Below are 19,479 nucleotides of genomic sequence, written 5' to 3' on the forward strand. Positions count from 1 at the left end.
TTGTTCCCCGCCTCGCCCCGCTGCCGGGTCACGGCGGGCAAAGCTCGGAGCGTGGGACGCTGCCGGGCCGGCTCGGTTCGGCTCCGCCTCCGGGGCCGCGTGGGCAGCCGGGCGCGCCGCCGGGAATGCGGGACGCGGGGTCCGTAGCGCGGGGGCCCCGGTTCGGAACAAGAGGCCAAGGGGGAGCCACGGAGTTACTCGAGGGGACGCGGGGCGAGGGCGGCTCCCGGGCACCGTGCGAGACCCCCGGCGGGCGGCTCTGCCCCGGGGGAGTTGGGAGCGCCCCGCGGACCCGTCCGCGCGGTGCCGCTTCCCGGCTGGCTGCGGCCGCTCCCCCCGCTCTCCCCGACCCCGGCGCTGTCCCGCACTCTCGGCGCCTCTTCGGTCGGGCCGCCCCCCTGCTCTCCTCGGGCCACTCCTGGCCGCCGGGACCCCCCCCATCCCCTCGTAGGACTCTCGCCGCCGCTACCGGCGGGAGCCGTCCCGAACGCACCAAGCACGGACCCCCGACCCTGCTGGGCTCAGCTTCCCCCGGGCAACTGAGCTTTGTATGGAATCCCATTCAAACCACGCCGTAACCTTCCGCCACGAGGAAGGCGGGTGGGGGGGGGGGGGAAAGTAGTCCCTCCTCCCGGGTCCGAGTTCCCGGCGGGGCGGCGGAACCGGGGCCGAGCCGGGGGAGCGGCCGGGGAGGGGCTCCCCGTCGGGGGGTGCGGCCCCGCCTCCCGCCCGCTCCGCTCGGAGCAGAGGAGCGCGGAGCAGAGGGAGCGCTGGGCGGAGAGATCGCGGAGCCCGCACACACACGGCCCGCGGTCCGCCTCCACCGCGCCCAGCGAACGGAAGCGCCGGGCCGGCGCGATGGACAGGCGGCGCCGGCCAATGGGCGGGCGGGATGGCCTCCCAAAATGTAGGTTTGCCCAATGGCGAGGGGCAGGAGCGGGGGGAGGCGGGGCTGGCCGCGGGCAGCAGCGCAGGTTGAGCGGAGTCCCAGCGCAGGGCTGGGATGAGCCTCAAAGTTCGGGGCGATCGCGGTGGGGGATGTAGCAGCGCCGCCACCGCCGCGCACCGGCCCGGCCCGCCCCGGCTCCCGCCCGCCCTTGGCGCCTCCCACCGCCCCCCCCCCGCAGTTTTTAAACTCTGATCTTCTCTGCCCCCCCCCCCCCCCCCCCCCCCCCCCTTTTCCCTTCTTCTCCACACCCCCCCTCCCCTTCCTCCCCTAAATGCCAGCCATGATCGAGAAGGGCCCGGAGGTCTCGGGGAAACGGCGGGGCAGGAACCAGAACGCCGCCGGGGCGAATAATAACAACAACGGCGGCAGCAAAAGTTTATCCGCCGCCTCCAACGGCAACAGCAGCGTGAACTCCTGGGAGGAGGGGAGCTCGGGGTCGTCCAGCGATGAGGAGCACGGTGAGGAGCGGGTGCGGGGTGCGGTTTTTTTTGTGGGGGGTTACAGGGGCCGCTCGGGCCCACGCGGGTAACGCTTCTCCCTCTGCCTCCCTCAGCTGGCGGCGGAATGAGGGTCGGGCCGCAGTACCAGGCGGTGGTCCCTGATTTCGACCCCGGTAAGTCTTTATTATGTTTTAAGGGGGGCAAGTCCTCCCCCTCATCCAGTGCTTTGGACCCCCCCCCGCCCCTCCCCGATGAGCAGGGGTACTCCACCTCCCCCCCCCCACCCCGCTTTCCGCTCACCGGCTCCAAAAATAATCTCCCCTTAATTCCACTCTCAAACACCCAGAGCAAGAACAAGGACCCCCCCCCTCCTCCCCCCTTCCCCAGCGCACACGGTTGATAAAAGAAGTCTCGATGCTTTCCAGAGGGCGCTTTGCAGGCAGGGAGGAACAGGGAAGCTGGCAGGGCTGGAGGAGGCAGGAGATGGCAGTTGGGTGGGTTTTTTTTCTTCTTCTTCTCTCTTTCTTTCTTTTTCCTTTTTCTTTTTTTTTTCTTTTTGTTCGGGTTTTTTTTTTTCCCCTGTTTGTTTTTCCTCCTTTTTTTTGTTTGTTCCATCCTCTCATGAACTCGTGTTTCTGAGGTCTCAGTGGTAGGGGTGGAACTAGAACACATTAAGTTATAATTATAATTTTTTTTCGAAGGTATTTAAAAGTGACTTGGATCTGTATTTTAATTTTCTGTCTTCCTAAGAAGCTGGGTGCCTCTGTCCACCAAAAAAAAAAAAAATTGTTTCACGTTCCAGCTATTCTGCTGCGGTTCTTTGTAAGCTAATTTAAAGTGGTATGGAAGCAAATTTTGAGCAAACAAAGGAATTGGGGCTGTGCTGAAAGGCAGGTGCTGGAAGCACAATATTACTGATGTGTCTCCGTGTATAGAAAGACAGGTTGTTGACCTCTTTAGTTTCAAATCTAAGCTTTTTTTTTTTTTTTTTTTTTTTTTGGTATTGTTCTTTTATAAGTGGAGGTTGTAGCTAGTGAAAACCCTCCTTCTCTCTGGAGATCCTAGCGTTTGGAGTTGTCCCTTTGCCCAGCCCAAACTTAATTGAATCCTCCGCACCTCTCACACTAAAACAAAAAGAATGGTATGGAAAGCCACAGTGTCTCCTTATCGAATAATCCTGAGAGTTACTATTGTGTGGACTCAGGAAAAAGATTTATCGTGGGTCATCCTCAGACTGTGCACTAATGTTGGATGCCTTTTATATTATTAAATATATCTTTCTGTTCCTAACTGTTAAGATCTCAGGGTGGGGGTAGGGCAAAGAGGATTTTTTTTTCTTAAGTTCAGTATTACTTGTATTCATTTACAGAATAATTTCTCCCCACTCCTTCCCTCGTTCGTTTTCTTGACAAAATAATATACAAGGGAGGTCCATTTCTTGGTTGACCAGGAGGAAAAAGGGGGCGGACAGGGGGGAGGAGGAGGAGGAGGGAGGGGGAGGAAGGGGGAGCTGTTAGCTAGGCAGCAGTTGACACTGGTTTTCAATCTCTAGGTCAAACGCTGCATTTCTGTAGCACACAACGTGCATCACACTGACTTATCAGCCACGTATCACAACAATACTTGGGCTTTACAGTCACCCTGGTGAATTATGCTCTTTTGAGCAATTCATTTCTCTAAAGTAATAGGTGGAGGGGGGAAAAATGTTGTGAGCTGCTTCCTCACTGTTGTGTACTGAGATGTACATTGTTCTGGTTTAAACTTACAGACATACAGTGTACACAAAGTAACCTTGCTTTCTGTGCTGTGTGGAGTGGAAGGGAGGGGGAAGTATGTGATCTGAAGAAACAAATTTTTTTCTGAGTGATCTGTACCCTAACATGGGATCAGCAGGTGATTGTGTTTGAGTACACAGTGTAATACAGCCAGCTCATGGTAGGTTCACCCAAAGTAAATGATCAGTCTTCTGATGACCTGAATGGACATCAGTTCCTCCTTTACTGGCCTCTTGTTGGTTTTTTTTTTTTTTTTTTTTTTTTTCTTTCCCCTCCTGTTTCTGGAAAGTAAACCTTTTAGTTGAGAAGTTTGGGATGAACTTTTATCTGCATGTGTGTGGAAGAGTTTGTTTCCAGTCTTGTGGAATTACCCAGGAATTGTTCTGCAATGCCATGTTGTTCCCTGAATTTTGTCATCTCTTCTTGGTTCTAAAGGCTACAAGCTACATTAAGTTCATTTGTCATGTCTTTTTTGTTTCCTTCTTTAAGAAAGAAAACCCTAAATGAGCCTTACATGCTCCATTAAGACCTTTTGACTGAAACTGTTAAGTTATTCTGTCTCGCTAATAATGTCAAAAGTTAAATCTATGAAATAGTGTTATCAGAGTGCGCATACTGTGCTATGTCTGTTCACTAAAAATTGTAGTGACTGGTTGACCAAAAGATCCTAAAACATGAAAGTTGCTTTTTGTGGAGTTGTGGAGGCTTTTTTCCTTCAGGTTATCTGGGTGGGAAAATGTGGGGTGCTCATGCTGATCTGACTGTGTCTGAGGGGAAAATAACACAGACCAGGCCTTGTGTGTATTTCTTTTTTTAAACTTAATGTTCTATTATACCTCGGGTTTGGCTGAGGTCTATTTGTAACTGCTTATTCTTACATCAGTATTTTCCGTGGAAGTTCCTCTGTCCCCATGCCGAGGGGCAGAGAAAGCATTTCATTTTGTTTCACTTCTCAGCCACATGTGAGCTGCTGCAAAGAGCGGTGAAATTGGAAGGCTTTGAAAGGTCTGAAATCCTTTTCTGTGCAGCTGCAGGAGAAAAGAGAGGTAGAACAAGGCAGTGGTTAGATGTTAGTCTGGGTATCATGAGTTAAATAGTCAGAGAAGAGCAAAAAACTCTTGCATGGTATGGCCTGTAAGTGAAGAGAGTGTTCTCAGTGGTTGCCTACATTTAGAAAGTGAAGGACTTCTGTCCTTTTTGTTAGCATGGTGAAGGATACAAAGTTTTTGTTTGTCCCTTGCTTTACCCCAGAGTATGAGGAAAAGGGTTAAGGGTTTTGCTGCTTTGTTTTTCCTTCACCCTGGTAAAGAAAATAACACTTCAAGAAACCAGAATATGACAAGTTCACATTCTGAATTAAAATACCTTGGTCTAAATTTATATTATTCCTTGTGGCTAAAACTTGCTGTGGCAGTGGCCAGGGAAGGGCCTGATGTGATTATTTGACTGTAAAAATGCTCGTGGCTGGAATCCTCTGTAGGAGGTGGTTCTTACTCACAGCTCTTTTAGTAAGTCTCTTTACAGTGGCAAGGCCTATTCCATGAGCTGGCAGAGCCTGTAGGTTCTTTGCTGAAGTTAATGTTGCCATCCTTTTTACCTATCCCAATCTCCCCATGTCATGGGAAAGTATGTTCTCACTGTATGGATCCTACTTCTTTTATTATCTCAAAAACTTAGAGCTTTCTTATTATTGTTACGGAACTTAGAACTTTATTGTTATTTGTATAGTAAGAGTAGCTGTACAGTAAAGGCAAGGCTTTTTCAGAGGCAGTGTGTGTACTAAACAGGTCAGTTCAACTCGGGAAAAGAATAGGCAAAACTTATTTGACTGAAAATCCCATACCAAAGCTCACTAGACTCAGTAAAACTTGCGCTTCGGCTATGCTTCACTGTTTGGCCTTGAGTTCACAGATACGATGTGAAAAATTGCTGTTGTGTCTGCTATTTCTTCACTTACTAGAGCCCAAAATTCTTTGTGTTAAACAAAGGCTGATATTGGTAGGTCAGCATTTCTTGTGAGTTCTGAGACAAACAAGGAAGATTTTGAAGAAGTAAACTATTACGGCTCTTTTAATCCATACAAATGAAACCCACATGTGCTATTAATGGAAAAACTCAGTGGAAGGAAACATTGCATATCCTAAAGCTAAATAAAAATCTTTCATATATGGAGGCACTGATATTGTACTTGACTGTTTTATTTGTTGCTTATTAATTTATGCTATTGGAACACTGAAAATAGGAGGAGGAAAATTAGTGAGCACTTTAACACAGCCAGTGAATTTCACTATGATTAAAGCTTCCATGATTTTGAGGAGTGTTAAATAACTCCCTGAAGAGAACAGTTACTCCCAAATTTTGGCTTGTATTGAAGGCTGACAAACTTTTATTTTTTTGTCCTTCTTAGCATTACAACTTTAGATTTCCTTATCTGTTGGAATGGCAGTAAAAATACAAGTCACATCTTTGGACATTGATTATGTTGATCATCTTTGGAAAGCAGCTTCTGGGGCTCTTTCCAGTAAAAATAGATAAGGAAAAGCAGATTTGACTCCACAGTGTCTTGTGGAAATGCAAATTTGGAATGTATGTCAGCTGTGAGACTTCAATCCCTTGCTTGCAGTGTTGCTGTTTTCCCAGTTTTTTGGTTTTGTACTGCAACAGTAAAAGTAAAAATGGTGGAAGGAAATCTGCCTGTAGTGCTTTCACCCCTCAGAAAAGCCTACTGGAAGGTGCTCACTGCCACAGTGTCACTAATCCTTGAGGAGCTTGTTCTCTGGTCCACACTGTTATCTTCACTCTGTGTGCTCCTGCACAAACAGTTGGTATTCCCAGGCCTTCTTTCATGACCAAGACTCTGTTGTTTCAACACTGGCAAAAAATTAAGGGGAAAAAAAAAAAAAGAAACCAGCAATTCTTTTCACTATAGTGAGAAACCTTGTCAATGTAGTTGTGTCTAAGAAGAGCTTAAAAAAAAACAACCAAGAAAGTCACTGCTGTGTCTTATCTGGTGTGTCTGATCACTGTGTGGAAGTGGTGGCATGGCCATGTCCTAGGGGAGGAGGCTAATACATCCATCCAACTCTGGCTGTTAAAATGTGCCTACTCTCTGCCTATTGAGGTTCAAAGGTTGAAAGTATAATATTGGGACAGCCCGTGGGTGTCTGATTCCCCTAGAGCTGTTGTATTTCTCTGCTGGTTGTAAAGACCATGTTTTATTAGGCTGTATCATCAGCTGCTTCATGGGGCTCTGGGCAGAGGCACCTATTGACCTACACAATCAGGACTGCAACCTTTTAACAAGAGGTTATTTTAAGCCCCCTTATGACGTACACTTGACAAGTCCAACTCCAAGCCTGCTTTTTCTGGTTCCTTCTTTGCAGCTAGTCCTGTGCCTTGCAGTTTTTAATAGTTTGCAAGTAGTCTGAGTACCCAATGGGTATAGAGAAAATGGTGTTTTGCTGGATGGACTCATCAGAAAATGGATGAGAGAAAAAAAAAGTGCTTTTTAGGTGAGACTTTGGGATCTCCGTCTAAGCAAGTGGCAAATTCAAAACTGAACTCCTGAAACTGGAAATACTGGTATCCTGGAAAGCTATCTCATCTCTTCAAATGACTATGCCTTAAACTCAACAGGCAGGAACTCAGTGAAACAGTCCCTTTGGAAAAGAAGGAAGAGTTAAGAGGGTGTTTGATCTAATCAGAAATGCCAAACCATGAAATGCTAATGCCCAGGGTGTTCAGACTGACACAGGCTGCCTGATGTCTTGGTAAACCACACACGCCTTGGGTCTTTCCCAGTTGTTTGAGGAGATGTACATCATACCCAACAGGAATGTGCTTTCAGAATTCGATGGTGGAAAATATATGTTCTGCAGGTTTTCTCTTAAACTCTGGTGGGAGAAGAGGAGCTTTTTCCCCCTACTTGTACTCTGCTCAGTGCCATACTTCCTCATGGGCTATATTTGTCTTGCCCTCCTTCTCAGAGGTCACAGCCTCTGTGAATGTGCTGTAGTGCAGAGCAGATGAGCAGGTCCTCGAGCTGCTCCAGCAGAAACTGTTGCCAAACCCTTGGGTTTTTGTTTCAGCACTAAAGGAATTCAGGTACAGTCAAAGGGTCAGGCTGGTGTCCAGCAGCCCTGGGGAAGGAGGAAGGTGACTCCTGTCATCTCCTTACTGGGCTGGCAACTCTGCTGGTGTGTGGGTGAGTCTGTCTCATCTTTTTCTGTAAGCAGTAGGTACTGCTGGTCTAATCTCCAGGGCAGGAAAGGCTGCCGTCCTGCTACTGCAGAGTGAGGCCGACTTGTAGATGCTGATACTTTAGCTTATCCTCTGCTTTTAAAATCCACCCTGGAGAAAAAGGTGAGTAGTGCTCAAGTTGGAATCTTTATTATCTGTACCTCTGGCACCTCAGCAGTACAGCTATTGATTTGGTGCCGTGTCTTTTTCACCTGTGGGCTGCTTGCCTGAGGGGAGACTGTTCTTGAGCCTACATTGCTCAGTAGCCAGCTTTCACCCAGCCTGTTGACTTGTCCTGTGAAGAAGTGCAGAGGCTCTAGTGGTGAGCACAGCTCCCACTCAAACATGTTTCAAGGCATGGAGCTTTGTCATTATTCAAATAGTACCAAGAACATCCTTCTCAAACCTTAATGCTATTGTAAACAAACAAATCTCTGTGTAGCCAAAGCCTGTGGCTTCCTTCCCTGCCTGGCACATGCGGTGTTTGTATGTAGAGGTAATAGCTGTCTCATGTACTGACAAATGTATTAATGGCTGGACTGGAATTAATACTAGGTAGAGTGACTGCTTTGTTCTTCATAGCTGGTTCCTGCTGCTTAATGAAGTGCTCTTAAAACTCTTGTTTTCAGTCCTAGTTAGGTCTGTGACTTGGCTAAGTGAAGGCTTAGAGCTGCCTGTGATTAGTCATTATAATTAGCTCGGAAATCTTTGCCTCTGTGATCAAGGCACACTGTATAATGCGGCTTATAGTGGGCTCTAGCCCTGTCACATACCTTCAGAGTAGTGTGGATGACAGTGCTCTGCTGGACATATGTATGTATTTAACTGTGTTGTAACTTTAATATGCAATTTCTTAATATGTGCCAGGAAGGTAAATCTGAAGTAATTGACTCCTCAGAAACTTGTGGTTAGTGTTAGTCCCCACTTCCCTTGGACAGGGCAATTTTTGGTTTTGGCCAAGGCTTGCCTTGCCCATACCAAGTGTAAGGTAAGATTGAGACATGGTGACTAGTTTCTGAGTATAGAGAGCAAATAAAAAGGAAGACTTTGGGGTAGTTAGTATGTGCCCCTTTCCTAGGAAGTCTGTTCCTCTTTCTGCACTGGGTGACCTTGTCTTTTGAGTATTAGTCTTGGCGGTGTAACAAGAGGAGCAATCCCACATTAGGTGTTTAAACTTGAAAGAGCAGTTTGAAATTCAGTTCTTGAAAATAAAAAGTTGATTTGTAAGCTAAACTTGATCTTAAAAAGCATTTTTTAAGGAATGTTTGATTAGGTGTCTCTTTAAAATTTTCAAACCTTTAATTTGTCATTCCATATGAAAGTTTTGATGACTTTGTGCTTTCTGAAAGTGCAAGAGGACGTGTTCAGCCTTAATGAAGGCAGTGAAAGTTTCTCCAGCATACTGGAGAATTGGGCTGCTTTGGTGCTCCTCACATTGTTTTGAAATGCAACTGGTTGTGATGAGCACTGGCTTTAAGTATTGTAGGTCAAACTCAGTCAATTTTCTGTACTTCTCATGTAAGATTTTGAGATGAAATCAGAGTTTAACCTACCTTTCCGAGTATCTTCAAAAATTCAGCTTTATGCAGCAGCTTGCTCTTTGAACTTCATAAAGGAGGTATTGGTAAATGTTGCCTCTCTGGGGGACAGAGGCTGCAGTAGTGTGATAAAATTGCAAAAAATCCCCTCTGGTGAGGCAATCCTAGTCTATTCTTCCCCCTTCAGCCCTGTCCCCCTATTGTGCAGGTATGTCTAGGGGATATCAGTAGGGTCTCATAGGTACTCTGTGTGTGTGTGAATAGGTGTGTCTCTGAAAAAATATCCCCCTGCCCTTTTAGGGGCAGGAGTTTGCGATTGTGAGTTTTTGTCCTTAAAGTTATTCAATCTTTCTTGCCCCTTCCCCTCACTTTGTGCTCTTCACCTGGATGGATTTCACAACTATATAACCTGAGAGAGCTTGTTTTGCAGTGCAGTTGTATCATTAGGGGAGTCTAGCCACATGGCTGCCTATTGCAGCTTTTCAGTTCTGCTCTCTGTAGGTATCTGGGATAACCTGCCATCATAGCTTGTGCATGTACTTTTAGATGACTGCATGTTTTATCAGGTTGGGCTTTAGTTCATAGAGAGACTTTGATTTGCAAGTTTGATATTGAAAATAATTACTAGTGTACATGACCTTGAGCTGGTGTCCTTCTAGACTTTGTAACCCTAATGTGAAAGCACAAAATAACAAATGTGTAATTGTAGTTGTGGCTTCTGGGTTCAGAAATCCCTCAGGAATATGTATAACCAAGCCTTGCATGCAGGGGTACAACACCTGCTGGTCCCTGGAGAGGGTACGGAGAGATTTTAGTTCTACACAGGGCTTGGAGATGGATAAAGACTAAGAAAAGCCTTTCTTGAGGAGGACATCACCTTTTCTCTGGAAGAAATGAATTGACACGACTGGGGAAATCTGGTCTACTAACAGCGTTGTTTTTGTAGCAATTCTTTACACGCTGCTTGTGTTGAAATGCAAGGAGTATTTTTTTTTCTCTGTCCTCTGACTTCCATCTTCTTTGGTCACCTAAACTCATTCCCTGTTCTCATCAGTAACACTGGTTTGGGTTTTGGCCTTGTGTAAATGGTGATGGGGATATTTTTCCTCCCACCCTGTGTTGAGAGCCCACTACCCCATATAGCAGGTTGGCTGGAGTTGTGCATAGTTCTGCCTTTAGGTTGCTAACAGCTGTGTGAGAAGGTAAAAGTGTCGCGTCTGTAACTGAAGCTTTTTTGTTCTAAGGAATGTAAAATGATCAGTGGTACCAGTGTGTGCATCTATTCCTTTGGCTGACATCTCTCCATCCTTAGGAGGGAGCTGGTGTAGGTGCTTCTGCGAGGAGTAAAGGACTGTGAAGGCAGGCAGGCATACCAGGTGTAGCATTTGTACTTCCTCAGTATTGTTTTCTGTCTGGGAATCTTAAAGATGTCCCTCCTGGGACCCTTGTGCTGATTTGTGCAGCTGCTACCACACTGTTCATGACAGTAGCCATGGGAACACAAGTAGGATGATACAAGTTTAAAACTCTAACTTGTTGCTAGGCAGACCCAGCTCAATGTGTGGATTAAGTAGTTTTAACAACAACAAAAAAACCCACTCCAGATATTTTGCCACTTCTGTGGGGGAAGACAGCTGGGCTCACCCCTAGCACTGGGTCTTTCTTTAGGCTGGCAGAATGAAACCAGCCCCGGAAGAGTCCCCTGACACCAGCCAACCTTGGGGGAAACCCCTCTTGTACATCTGAATCATGAGTAGGTGGTGGCTGGGGGGTGGCAATTTCAGCAGGTAGGTTGTGACACAACCTTTTGTAAAAAGCCGAGTGCTGTAAAGTAAAGCCATGTACCTCCCAATGCAAAACTGTTGTGCCACTCAGTCTAAAAGTTTTAGCCTGTATTAAAATAGGTACTGCTATAAGTGACATACACTCTAAACAAAGGTCATGGGCTTAAAATATCACAAGATCATTTTTAAACTCTGGCTGTAAAAATTAAAATTATGACTAAGGCAAGGTAAGTACCTTCAAAAATTGCACTGCTTTTGCACATGGTTAGCGTAGGTGCTCTGCGTGCTGCATGAGCTGGTGTAGACCTTTTAACTTGTTGATAAGTTGTTCTGTCCTAAGCTTGTGTTTTGGCATTTTATGTTCAAGAAACAAGGGCAGCCTGTTCCCTCATGTTATTTTCATTGTCAACATCTGACAAAGGATCTACTGCACATTATGGGGGCTCAAAGGGAACTGGACACCCAAACTTTCAGGGAGTGATGGCTCCTGTATGCTACTAGAGAGCTGAGCTCCAGCATGTCTTTGTCTCTGCAGCTGTTGGCTTCCTGTATCACAGCAGTAATTAGTTATGCTCTGGCCACTGGTTTAAATGGATCTTTTTTTATTTTATAAACATTTTCTCTGCAGTTACTGTCATTCCTGTTGGAATAAGGCCATTTATAGAGATGCTCCCAATTACCACCTGCTCTTTTTCTTTCTTAGCAAAATACACTCTTACCTAATTTAACCTCCCACAGCAATTGCTTTGAAGTTGTTTTCTCTTTGCATCTTGGCTCACTGCTATACCTTTTCCCTTTGACCACCTTAACAAACTGCAGTCCTTGTTTGTCCTTCAATAAATTACCTGCTTCTGGGGAGAAAGCCTACTTGTTTGGTTTGCCCCAAACATTTCTGTAGTTAACTCTTACAAGAAAAGATTTCTTTCCTTTAGTATGTCTCAGCCCCCTTTTTTTTTTTTTTTTCCTAGGTGCTATTTGTGGTTCTCCAACTTTCATTAGAGTTTTAGTACAGTTTATACATTCTGTCTACCCTCTTATCTACCAAGGCCTGCTTGGGTTTCTCTGCTCTTCTGTGTCCTCCTGAGTCCTCTTTCTTGGTACTTTGTTCATCCAGGAGAGACACCCATGTCTGAGCTTCATTGTAGTTGTGTTCTTCCAAGTTCCCTCTCAGGCTGAAAGAAAGTGGTTGTGATTTTTACTTTGTTATAATTTTGCTCTGTAAGAAGGGAAAATATATCAGAAGTCCATCCATCCCTTAACCTCTTTTACAACTTGCATGCCTCTCTGGACATGGTATCTGCCTGCTTTTCAAGCATTTGTGTAGCATTGACATTTTTTGTCTTTTCAAGCTCCTTAAGGCTTTTGTTGCATCACTGAATTCCTGCCTCGGCTTCTCCTGTGGAAGCCACTTGTTCTTGTAGGAGCAAATGCTCCCCCACACTTTAGCTGGTGGAGTATCTGTCTCTTGGCCAGTCGTGTCACTCTTCTGAACTATTGCTGCTGTGAGCAAACAGGTGTGTGAGCAAGGTGAGAGAGCTGATCTTTCCTTCAGCCAGGGCTGCCCCAGGAACTTGTGTGCTTGTCTGGAACCTTTAGGTGGCCCCTGCCTGCTGGGCACTGAGGCTGAATAGCTGAGAGTAGCTCTGAAGTCTGTCCTATGAATTTGGAGGAAGAGGGGAGGTCTCCTTGCTGGTCTTGTGAATAAAGCAAACCTTGAGGTTGCTAGCTGACTCAAACCTGTAGACAGTGAGGACATGCAAGAGCTTTTCTCTTTGCTGTAGTCTCAGCCTTGGGCTCATCACTGCGTGTGCTGAGGCTCAGCTTGGAGGGTACAGCTGGATCTCATCTGAAGTTCTCGTCACCTCTCTTCTCCTGTTTGGCTTTATGCAAGTATCAAATAACTTGGGAGAGAGGCTTGCTGGTGGGAACTTGGTGGTGGAAGGATGATTTTTCAAAGCTATCCTCTGGATTTCAGCCCAAGAGCTGAGTTGCTTGGCAAATAATTTCTTCCTGTGTGTACTGGCTCTGAGAAGTGGGTCTGCTCTCTGGGAAACTGCTGCATTGTGCTCTAGCTTCTTCTATATTTTGGGTGGGGTTTTTAGTCCTCTTGGTTTGGTTTTTAAGATGATTCTCCCCGAAGATTTGCCCGGGATTGTGAGTGCGTGGGATCAGTTTCTTTTCCTGGGCAATTTCAGGTGAAACAGCAAGCTGTCTTCCACACACAAGTCAGGTGCAGTCCTTGTGGTGCAAACAGGACAGGCACAAATCCAGCCATTCTGCCAGCAGGCTGAAAATTGGCAAGGCTTCAAGAGTTTATTTGTAGATTAGGGTGAAAAATTACTTTTTCTACTGGAGCAGATGCAAAGGGAGTTGGGAGGTTTTGCAGTTTTGGAGGTCTGGTGCAGCTAGTGACTGGGGAAAGTGTGCTGGTGCAGAGTGGAGATGGCAATCTGAGACTGACCACTGCTGGTTTGAAAGGATGTAGATTGAGAAGACATTTATAAATGCTAAAGCTGTTTATAAAATGTGTGTGAGAGTAGTTACGTTAGGCAGATTCATGTTGTTTATTGTACTCATCTTGCTGAAGTTATATTGAAGGGTGGAGGAGAAATAAAGACAGAACTTATTGTACCCCTAATAATATTTTTAGAGATCATGAAAGCAAATAAATGAGCTTTTGGGGAGTTAGACTTGGACTCAGTCCTTGTTGCTCAGACACTTGCTAGGAAGGGGTCTGTTTGATGCCCTCTTACCTGAGCCCTTGTGAAAGAGGCTCTGGGAGACACTGGGCACCTCTTGGAACCAGCTGTCTCCAGTTCATTTTGGTGGAATGCTGTCCTGTCTGGTTATTGTTCCCTCTGCTGTGGCCGCTGTGTTGCCTGCAGCAATACCTCTGTAGCAGCAGCCATGTCCTTTTGTTTTAGCTGGAGAGAAGGAAACCACTGGGTGCACTAGTGTTGCTTGTGAAATTATTTTGGTGTCTGCTGGGTGAGGGGATAAGAGGAGATGTGATGGGGTTTCTTAGAGAGATGGATAGGAGAAATTGTACATTCATATAGGCAGTGGATTTAATTAATGCAGCCACAACTGGGACAAAGTTTGGAGCAGGTGCACACCCAGAGCTTGCTTAAGTTGGATAGATGCCTGCTGAAATGTTTATCAAACATGAGAATAAAAGGAAAAAGGTTGTATTTAATCTTTTTTTTGATGATGCATTTCAAAAATAGGTTATGTTTCTAAAGTCAGCAGCAATTACAACCAGGGTTTGAAAAATGGACTTGGCATTTGCAAGCCACAGTGGGAAACACCTGTGCTGCAATACACCCTGCAGCAGGAAGGGCTACCAGGGTCGGGTGCTGCTTGCTTACCCTGGTGCTTGTTGGCTCTTGCAGCAGGCTTCTCCTTGTGTGCTAGGATTGCCTTTGCACTCATACTGCTGCTCTGTTCTTAGTCATTCATCAGTAGACATAATTTGGCTTGATATCTGTATTTCATTGCTGTAGAAGTGATTCTTAGCCTCTGGAGTAGAAAATGAATCTAGTTACTCCTAGCTCAGTTTTACCCCGGCATGCAGTTGAAGCACTAAAGCTGCATCCAAACTAAGGAAGACACTATTGCACTAATGTGCTAATTTTATACTCTTACTTGGCAGGTTGCCTTTGTAATCAAAGGGCTGGAAATTTTTCAGTTTGAACAAAATGTTCTAAGTAGCTGTGCTCTAGGTGGAAACAGATTTGATATGGGATACTGCCTTCAAAAGAAATCCATCTTTCCCTATCTTTCTGGGCATAATTGTTCTAACTAAAATTTGCTTTCCTGAAGCTGTAGCCAAGGCTTACCTGTGAAGTTTCCTCTGCAGAGGTGTATTTCATCAATCTCTGCATCTCATGGGAACGGAGGGAAGGGGATGTTTTCAGGAACTACCTGGAAACTTTAGGAATGACAATTGTAATGAATTTCAGCAAAACAGTTATATTGCATGTAATTTTCTCCCTGTATGGGCTTGGTGGAGAACTTGGTCAAAATACAAAAGTGTTTTTAAATAAGTTTGAAAGTGAACATCCTGGTAAGCTGTACAGTTCCTGACAGAGATTATGTAGTAGGAAGTAAATACCTGATTCTCATCAATAGTGTAAAAGTAATTAAAAGCATATTTTGATGCCGTTGGGTTTTCTGCCCTTTGTTTTAGGGAATCAGTGGCCACTGAGTAGAGAATATATGTATCCAGATTTACTTTTTCCAACAAAAATGTCCACAGGAACAGAACAATCACAGAGCAGTCACATATTTCTGAAGTGGTATGAAATTAAATGCTAACTCAAAGGCCATGTTTATGTTACTGGAAAGCTTAAAACAAATGGCAGAATTGCTTTTAGGCTGTATGAAACGTGTCTTTCTGTTGCCTTTGATTTTATTTTTTTTTTAAAGTAGCTTCCAGTGTTCATGAATCTAATGCAGAAATTTCAATACACTATTTTCTAATGAGACTAAAATTTTTCCTCCTGCAATACTTTAATGAGAGCTGACTGCTAAACTTCATTGCTTTGAGTTTGAGATGAAACAAAACTCTGGGTGCCATATGTTAAAAGGACAAGCTGACTTGACAACAACAATGTGTTTTATCTTCTGCATTTTGGCAAGATTTTGTAGTCCTGGAGGCAACTGTAGGGAGAGAGAAATCCCTGAGATTCAAGAATGATATGAGAAGGACTTGTGAGGTCAGCAGAGCAGGAAGCTTAAGTGTCTAAGATGGGAGATGGGAAATAGAAAGAAGGAAGAAAACCAAGATCAGCTGGAAAGTGACACTGGGTGAAATACTAATTTTAAAAAATCTCATGGTTTTTGTGTTCTCCTCTGAAGACAGTTGGCTGTTCTTTCTGTTGTTTTGAGATTTGATAGATTAAACACCCAGTTTTCAGTTCAGGTGAGTGCAAATCCACTCTCCTAAACTTGGAGCATGTGGTCTTGAATTGAATTCCCGACGCTGGAAGCCAGCCAGGGCTAGGCTAGTGGAGTGGTGCTAGAAGGGAAGCTACATTCATGACAGTCTTGAACTAGCCAAAGGCTTGTTGGCCTGAGACCTTGAGCTTCTCCACACTGAGCTGTGCTTCTGCTTCTGCCTGCAGCAGCTCTTCTTGTCTGTGTTAGAGGTTTACATATGTGGCCGGGTACTGCTCTGGCATCCTGAGCAAATAGGCAGCTTGTCTGGTGATGGGAGAGCCAGAACAGCCCCGTCCTTCCTCTCCTCCCAGGCAAGGAGACCTGTGGCTTTCTCTGCTCACATGCCCTGTGCCAGACCTACAGTTGCTTGGGCCATTCAGCTGGAGGTCTTCGTTGCTGTGACTTCTCTTTTACCCTTTCCAAAAACAGTGTGCTTAGAAGCTGAGGGCTTACATAGTGGGGTACATGCTGTGTTTGGCACCTGCTTTTGTTGCTGTCACTTGTGATTTCCTGTAACCATCAGCAAAGTGTGATGTCCTCCACAGCACTATTTATGTGGCCCTGCTGTGCTGGGCTTGGTCACTGTGGAGCTCGTGACTTGCTTGCCATAACCTGTGATACAGGTGTGTGGGGGATTGCAATTGTTTGTTTCTGCTGTCCTGCCAGTGTATTTTACTTTCCTGTTGGTACTCCTGCCTGTCCTTTGAGGTCAGACAGCATCCCTTTGTACTGCTGCTAGGGTATGGGGACCTCGTGTGTGATCACCTGGGTTGTGGCAGGCTGCTGGGAGTGAGAGTGAGCCAAATGAGCTGCTGGCTCTGGGGAATGTGCCTGAGCCAGATGCAGGAAGATCCAAACACTGTAAGTCACCATGCAGGCCAGCTCTTGGCATGACATTCAGCTGAGTAAAAGTTGCAGGACATGTGCTCTGCAGGCTCTAGAGTCTAGATTTAGCTCTGAGTGGATCTTCTGAAGTCTTGTTACTTCTGTTCAGGCCTGAGATGAACAGTAGAGGTCCTTTTCTTCCACCTCTGTTATACTGCATGTAAGTTCTTGGCTAGATACTTGTTTGGGTTAAGGAGCCCTTACGGCTTTCTCTCTTTCCACCTATAACCTCCCTTCTTTACAGACACCTTGCTTCATCCCTGAGCAGCACAAAGCATTCTATCTTTTTTGGAGGTGGAAATATTGTTATTATCCACATTTCTGGGCTTCTAAGAGGCTGGGACAGGTCTTGTGTAACTCAGATCTTGTGAGTCATGTCAGTTCCTGTTCCTTGTGCTGTTTGACAGATCTACCCCTTCTGGAAAACAAGCAGTCAGTTACTCGTGCAATGTTCCCACGGTAGGTGTTCAGACCAGGACCCTCCTTTGTCATTGGGGTGTCCTTGATGGAGCAGCTGGTCACTGTGGTGCAGAACCCTGCTCAATAAGAAGAGACACTTAGTGCCATTGTTATACAGGCATGAGATCCCTGTTGCACTTGGATCACAGTACAGTTACACCCTTTTGTTTTAGAGATGCTGTTGGTGTCACACAGCTGTAGAATGACAAAGCTTTTCTTGTCGAAACAGATGTTTAAGTGGCTATTTAACTTCTGTTGTAGTGAGCTACCTCCATGCAACTACAAGTCAATGGAGTAGGACTATGGGCTAGCACTGAGGGAGGTGGTGGGAATACTGCCTCCAAATGGCCATAAATAAATAGTCTTTGGTTGTGGCCAAGCACAGCTAGATGTTAGTGAAGCGAGGGAGAGAATGAAGTAATGATCGTGGACAGACCCTGGAATGAATTGGACAGGGGAAGCTGTCAGCATACCAAAAATGGCCCTTCTGTATAGATGTCTGACTAATTGGCAGTGATAGGGGAAAGCGCATGTAGGATGCTGGGATTTGACACAAGCCTCTGAAGGGCTCTTGGGCATATCTGACCACTGCCAGTGGCTTGACTGATAAGTGAAGCTGACTGATAAGTTCCTTCCAGGGTTTAGATGTGTAAGAACAAGAGGTGGGCAGTGGCAAGGGAAGAAAAATAACCTGTTCCCCTCCTTCAGTCATTTGGATTGTCAGAGTATGAGCTTGTGCTGGGATTGGGGAAAATAGCTTCTCTTGCCTGCAGCATTTTTGGCTCTTGGTACTTACTTCAGTCCACATAGAGGAGCTTGGGACATCAGTGTGTCACATGAAAAGTAGAAACTGTTCCCATTCAGGACAGAGCTTTTCTTACTGGGTAGTAAGATGAGTAATTAGCACCTCTACTCTGCCTGCATGTGTTTTCTCCACAGCTAAGCATTCATCAAGCTCTTAACTTTTGCATTCTCTTAGCCCCCAGCTGGGTCACCTCTCTTTGTACAATGGAGGCTGGACTTGGATGAATGAGAAATCAGTTAGGAAGTGAGCCAGTGTGGTATGCAGATAATGTGATGATGTTTCTTCCCCTTTCTCCTCCTTTTGGCCCAATGGCTTCAAATCTTGTTCTGAAAAAATATCCTCCAGTTGATTTTGCAAATGGGGCAACAGACAAGTTTTCCCTTAATAAGAGAAGGTAAACTTTGTTTAGAGTACTCTGCCCTGCAGCAAAGAGAACTGACATCTGCAGGTAAGAGGTAGTGGCTGGGAGAACACTCCAGAAAGAGCTTGGTTTCATTAAGGAGAGTCACCTGAAATCCTAACACGTGAGAATCATTGCCACTTGGTGGAAATTATGACAGGTGTTTCACCATAGGAAACTCATTTCTTGACTTCCAGTGTGACCTTGGGCTGAAAGCTGAACCTTTTAGCTTTCTCTGTTTTATGTTAAAGCTACCTGTTTTGTTCAGTATGGAGATGAGAGTGGACTGGACAAATGTGTGTGAATGTAGAAACATCAGAAGAAAAAATGCAGCCTGAGAAGAGTTTGTGTTTTATGAGGCAGGACTGGAATTCCCCATCTGATTTGGTGACAAGATGGGAAGAGGAGATGTCAGTGATTGTGGTCTGTCATATGAACAGAACTGATGCATCTGAAGTCTGGTCTGACCACAACAGACTTATTCATGTTCTGGAGGTAGAACAGGAAGAAATGTTCCTTTGTAATCTGTCTTCCAAAAGTCAGAAGTGTTTCTGGCTGCAGGCTAACTAAGATGCATTAACTATTCCACTGTGAATTCATTGTGGAGACAGTGTGCTTTGTCCAGCTTTATTGCAAAGCAAAGCAGGTGCAGCCTGTGCTTGGCTTGCCTGGCTACCTCGGGGAGGAGCCTGCATTCATGCACTGGGCGAGAGGGAGAGATGTCTCTAACAGGGAGGGCAGAGGCTAAATTTATGCATTTCCCCTTCAGGATGCTTGGAAGGAAGAGAAATACATAAGAAGCAAATGTGTGTTGGGTTTAGACTCTGTTATGCCAGACCTGTTCTGTGCCTTACGAGCAGCCTTGAAGCATCTGAAAAGTTTAACTCCTTCCCTCTGCCTGTAATGGAGTGATGAGGGACTGTGCACTGTCCAGTGCTGCTCATGTATGGGCACATTTGTCTGGGTTACCTTAATTTTGTAGTTCATAGTGCTGCCTCTCTTGCTTGCTCATGAAAGAAAAACTGCTCCCAGGGACCACTGAAATTGACTGCTTGGGTGTTGTCCCTCTTCCTGTGGGTGAAGCCTGGCATCATAGAGCAGCCAGAGCCCTGGAGCCAGGGGGTTTCCCTGACTCAGGAGAAACCCTTTTACCCCTTACACAAAGGTTTTGGAGGGTGTTTCTTCACAATTTGTATTCCATGCTTTTTGTTTGTGAAATAGTAACAGAAAATGGTTTCTGGAAATCTGGAGACCTGTGCCCTGA

At 45.6% G+C, this 19,479-nt stretch overlaps 1 protein-coding gene across 1 annotated transcript in view; it reads left to right on the forward strand.

Annotated features, from left to right (window-relative positions):
• Positions 1–1,220: 1,220 nt before the first annotated feature.
• Positions 1,221–19,479, forward strand: part of RCOR1 (REST corepressor 1) — an 82,110-nt gene continuing 63,851 nt past the window's right edge. The window contains exons 1-2 of the mRNA XM_062495644.1: positions 1,221–1,407; positions 1,503–1,562. Coding sequence (XP_062351628.1) covers positions 1,221–1,407; positions 1,503–1,562 — 247 coding nt within the window. The remainder of the gene's footprint in view (positions 1,408–1,502; positions 1,563–19,479) is intronic.

This window comes from Cinclus cinclus, chromosome 6 (genome assembly GCF_963662255.1).
Source record: "Cinclus cinclus chromosome 6, bCinCin1.1, whole genome shotgun sequence".
Classification (NCBI taxonomy): domain Eukaryota; kingdom Metazoa; phylum Chordata; class Aves; order Passeriformes; family Cinclidae; genus Cinclus; species Cinclus cinclus.